Source organism: Melanerpes formicivorus, unplaced genomic scaffold (assembly GCF_026170545.1).
Source record: "Melanerpes formicivorus ecotype bairdi unplaced genomic scaffold, bMelFor1.0.p_v2 SCAF_304, whole genome shotgun sequence".
NCBI lineage: Eukaryota > Metazoa > Chordata > Aves > Piciformes > Picidae > Melanerpes > Melanerpes formicivorus.
The window spans coordinates 1,116-5,535 of NW_027142656.1; the positions used below are offsets into that span (position 1 = coordinate 1,116).

Sequence of the window (4,420 nt, forward strand, 5' to 3'; positions counted from 1 at the left end):
GTTTACTTAGTGTTGATAACGTTAAGGACAATTGTAGAACCCTGTATTGGGATGGCTGTAAATGTGTAACTAGTGAAACAGGGCATTGTGCTGTGCACTGGGAAAATGCCTTTAGTGCTGAAAGTCACACACTCTTATTTTTATTTCATGTGCATGGCTGAACACTATGAATTATAAATGTGGGCTTGAAACAGTTATCCTGTTAACTGGTCCAAACGAGAGCAGGTAGAGCAAATACAGATATATTCACTTTAGAGCATGTTTATTGTTCTAGCATGGTAAGAAACTGAGAAACCTAAAGACAAAAAAAAAAATGTGTTTCAGCTGTTGTGTGTGCAGTACAAGTCCTGCAGTTACAGAAGGAAAGAGGCTGGCATGGCTCTGATGGCTTAAAGATAAATTGAGATGATGCTTGATTAAATGTCTGAGAGAAAACAAATAACATTTCAGGATTTATGCAGTTAGGATGAAGAATTTATTATATATACAGTTAAGCAACTCTACTGTAGATGTACTTCCTCATTAAAGAAAATGAATACAGTAATCAAAATAGTTCTAGCATGGAAGCCTACAACACAGACTGAAACCGGACTGGGACAGAAATTAGTTCTTTGACTGGAAAGAACACAACCTGAAACGACAAACCGCAGGTGGCATCAACCAAGGACAGTATAAAACTGTACAGTACAAGCAACACGTTACAATAAGTTATGACCAATAAGGCAGTCTTTCTCATTTAGGACAAAAAGGGATAGAAGGAAAAGGTATTAAAATCTCATAAATCCACCATATCTCTTTTCCATCTCTGGGCCCTCTTTGGAATAAGTTTCGCCATCATCATCTGAAGGGAGAATGGAGTCGGCGAAGCGCTTAAGAAAGCCTCCGTACCGTTTCTGGTAGTCCAGCCACCATTCTGGCCTGCCCACTCTTCTCATGAACCCACCATATCTCTTTTGCAGCTCCTTGGCTTCATCTTCCATTTCCGGGCTGCGCTTGACGCTCCTCATGAAGCCTCCGTACCTTTTGCTGACGTCCCCCTCCTTTTCGTTTAGCTCTCTGTATTGCCCTGCCTCAGGGTTATCTCCTGTTCCCAGAAGCTCCTTCAGCAGATCAGAGGAATTAGCCAGGGCATCATCATCTGAGTCTTTCTTCATAAACCCTCCATACCTCTTAGCCAGGATTTCCCCTCCGTTGGCCTCATCCTCCGGTTCTACCCGGTAGAGCTCGTCCATTTTCTTCATGAACCCCCCATATCTTTTCATGAAGCCTCCATACTTCTTTGCAAGCAGATGGTTCTCATCCAGCTCTTTCTTGTCTCCTGGAGTGATGCTGCCATCCTCGGAAAGATCCAGCTTTGCCAGCTGCAGGAGCTCCTTGCAGGTCTCCCAGGCTTTGGCAGAAGGCAGCTTTCCTTCACACTCTAGTGTGCATGCCTGAAAAGAAACAGATGCAGTGTACTGAGAAAGGTTTGATAGTAACAAGTCCCTCACTGCCACCTTGTCTTAGTCCTGTTTGCTTTAAAAAGGCCACCAGAGAGCATCTCTTTGTGAGTGGCTTGGAAGGACTGCTCTTTGTGAGCAGCTGATCTGATGTCTGTGTGTTCTCCACTTCAAGACACAGAACACCAGTCAGGATGGATCATAGGTCCTGTGCATCAAGGCTGCCCCTCTGTTTCTGTTTCAAAGGAAGCCACAGGTAGTTTCCCTCTATGCTCAGATGCATTACAATATGTTTTTGTCCATATTTATTACTTGGAAGCTGAAAACCAGTGGTGGTTTCCTTCGCAATGGAAGTGCAGAAGGGTATTCAATCTTCACAGTTGTAGGTAACATTCAGAAACCTTAGGAATTCAGAAACTTCAGGGCATTGGCACTGCAAAGAAGCCACTTGTATTGCACAGCTCAGTACCTGAGCAGCTCTGAAGGCTGCATTTCTAACCCCTTACCATGAGTTTCCCTTCATGGGGCAGTTCTTTCAAATGCACACCAAATAAAATGTAGAAATACAGACTCTCTTAGGCAAGACCAAACTTCTGGTGTTGCTAGTCTGACAGACAGGCCATCAGAAAAAGGGGGAAAAAAATCCTAGGCTGTGTTGCCTTTCACTGCAAGGAAAAAGAAAATAGGCTAACACATGAGAAGTTTTCAGTACCTGGATGTGTACCTCATAACCTGTCATGTAAAAATAACAACACACATATTAGCTCCTTTTCTCTCTCTTTTCTGTCATGAGAAGTTACTTCTAGTGAAGCCACAAGGCTATTGCCCTTAGAAACACATTGTTGAGAGCATATCCTTGCTTTGGGTTTAAGCAGAAGTGCTCAGTGATTCCTGACTCTGTGTAAGGATAGGGTCCAGCCCTCCCTTTGTGTGCTCTCAAATAATCACTGACCTCTCAGGAGCCAAACTTGTATTATCGTTTAGATGTGCTGAGAGCACAATGCATCTCTGAGGTCAGGAACCGCAGGTGACACTGGCAGAGGACCTGACAGCCTGAGTTCCACTGTCTGCTGGGAGGGGTGAGCGACCCAGTTTCATTATCATTAAAATTACAGAGATTCTGGGGTTTTCTTGGCATGATTTGCCTTAGGAGACAGCCAAAGGCATCCTTCGGTCATATATCCCTAACACTCCGTAGAGCTGTGCAACGAGGAAAAGCCGCGGGAGGTGTTGCTGCTCAAACCAGGCTTGAGCATCACTTTCAGTGAGATTCAGCCAAGTTTTCAGGCAGATCCGTCACTTTTCAGCTGCCTGGAGCGAGCTCATCCTGCCGGGTGTCCCAAAACCTGGGGTGGAGGCTGCCCTCCCGTCCCACCTGGCTTCCCCCGACCCTGCCGGGGCTACAGTGGCCGGCAGCAAGCTCTCCTTTCCCCGCAGGGCCGCCCGTTCCGTCTGGGTTCCTCTTCTCCTTCACTTTTACACTCGGCTTTTCGTTGCTCCCCTTGGTGCTGCCCGAGCAGCCTGTCTCCCCACGACCGCCTCTGGCCGTCGGGCAGAGGGAGGGACGGGCGGGTTGGAAGGGATCTGCTTGGGGCTCGCTGAATTGATATTGGGCTATTCCCCCTTCCTCATCCTGTGACCATCGCTCCGGGGTCCTCTCCTCCAAATCTCTACCCCTCCAAGCAACCCCGGCCGCTTGCCCCATTATGTACTTTTGTTATTTCGCTCTCTCCCAAAGGTAAGGCGGGACAGGGCCCCCACTCCAGCCGCGTATCCCCCCCTGCAAGCCCCCTTCCCGCTTACCAGGGGGTGGATGCCGGCGCGGGGTCCCAGACGGTAGGCGCAGGCGGCACAGTCGCGACCGCAGTCTGCCCGTGCCCGCGGCAGCAGGCAGGTGCTGAGCGCCAGCAGCGAGCAGCCGAGTCTCAGGAACAGCGCCATGGGGCTGCGAGAAGAAGAGGTCAGCCAGGAACAGCCTCCCTCCGTTCCCATCCCCGGTTCTCCGCTCCCATTCCTGGTGCTGCCTCCGCGGAAAGGTCAGCAGCCAGCAGCCTCCCCCAGCAGCCTCCCCCGGGCACTTCCTCCCCTAGCATCGGGGCAGCAAAAGGTGGCACGAAACAGTTAAACGCCGCGGTTTAAAACTGTGTCCAGAGTCTCACGGAACTCGGGTAACACTCGCGTTGTGGAGGCAGGGTGGCTGTGCTTGCAAGGTAAACGGGCGCTTAGGAAGCGGACCCTTAGCGGCTGCAGGGCAGCGGAGCTGCGCCCGGAGAGGAGCAGACCCGAAGGATGCAGCGCCCAAGAACTCCCGTCCGGTGAAAGTCCCCGTCCCACATCCCTTCATCCTGCCGTTCCCGCAACATCCGCGCCTCACGGGGACAGCCGCCCGTCTCGGACGGCACATAGCTCCTCCCGGGAAACCTTTCCCATCGGAGAGCCCCGACGTCGCGCCCCAGATCCAGCAGAGCCACCCCCCTGCCCGTCCCTGCTCGTCACTCACGCACAGGCTCCCGTCCGGGCTCCCTGGAGTCGCTGGGTGCGGAGCGGGCTGCGCCTCGCAGGATCTTCGGCGTCGGAGCCGCTGTTTTTTATAGCGAGGCCGAGCAGCCTCTGGAGAAAGCCCGAGGGGGAGGAACCTGAAGCCCGCGGCCGCTGCTGTCAACCTCGATGAGGACAGCGTGGGGATGCCGAGCCGGGGGCCCGATGCCGAGCCGAGCGGGTGCGGGCGGCGGCACTTTATAATTAGGGAAAGGGGGGACAGAGCGGCCTCCCCCAATCGCCGTCGGGCTCCCTCTGACGCAGCACCTACGACATCTCCCCCCCTCCTCCCGGCACCACTGCCCCGCTAACGGGGATTGGGATGGGCGGGGGGAGGGTGCCCCTGCCGTCGGGAGGAGCGGGGGACGGGCACCGGCAAAGTTACCGGGAGAAGTTCTCACCGGGAGTGGGCAGGGATGAGGCATCGCCCTGACTCATGACGT

General features: G+C 52.7%; 1 protein-coding gene across 2 annotated transcripts; it reads right to left on the reverse strand.

Moving 5' to 3' along the window:
• Positions 1–245: 245 nt before the first annotated feature.
• PENK (proenkephalin) lies at positions 246–4,155 on the reverse strand. 2 transcript variants are annotated; one of them, XM_068170266.1, is made up of 3 exons: positions 3,944–4,155; positions 3,243–3,384; positions 246–1,433 (listed from the first exon to the last, which is right to left on the reverse strand). In XM_068170266.1, the coding sequence occupies exons 2-3, from the start codon at positions 3,378–3,380 to the stop codon at positions 768–770; spliced, it is 804 nt and encodes a 267-aa protein (XP_068026367.1). In that variant the 5' UTR covers positions 3,381–3,384; positions 3,944–4,155; the 3' UTR covers positions 246–767. The 2 variants fall into 2 exon arrangements, with proteins under 2 accessions (XP_068026367.1, XP_068026366.1); XM_068170265.1 differs by having other exon boundaries at positions 3,940–4,155.
• Between the last annotated feature and the right edge of the window lie 265 nt (positions 4,156–4,420).

What these genes read in the sequence shown, in the direction of transcription:
- PENK (XM_068170266.1), bottom strand. Translation starts at nt 3,380, where the DNA reads ATGGCGCTGTTCCTGAGACTCGGCTGCTCGCTGCTGGCGCTCAGCACC. An exon ending in GCGCCGGCATCCACCCCCTG is followed by an intron (nt 1,434 to 3,242) that starts GTAAGCGGGAAG and finishes GTTTCTTTTCAG; the next exon opens with GCATGCACACTAGAGTGTGA.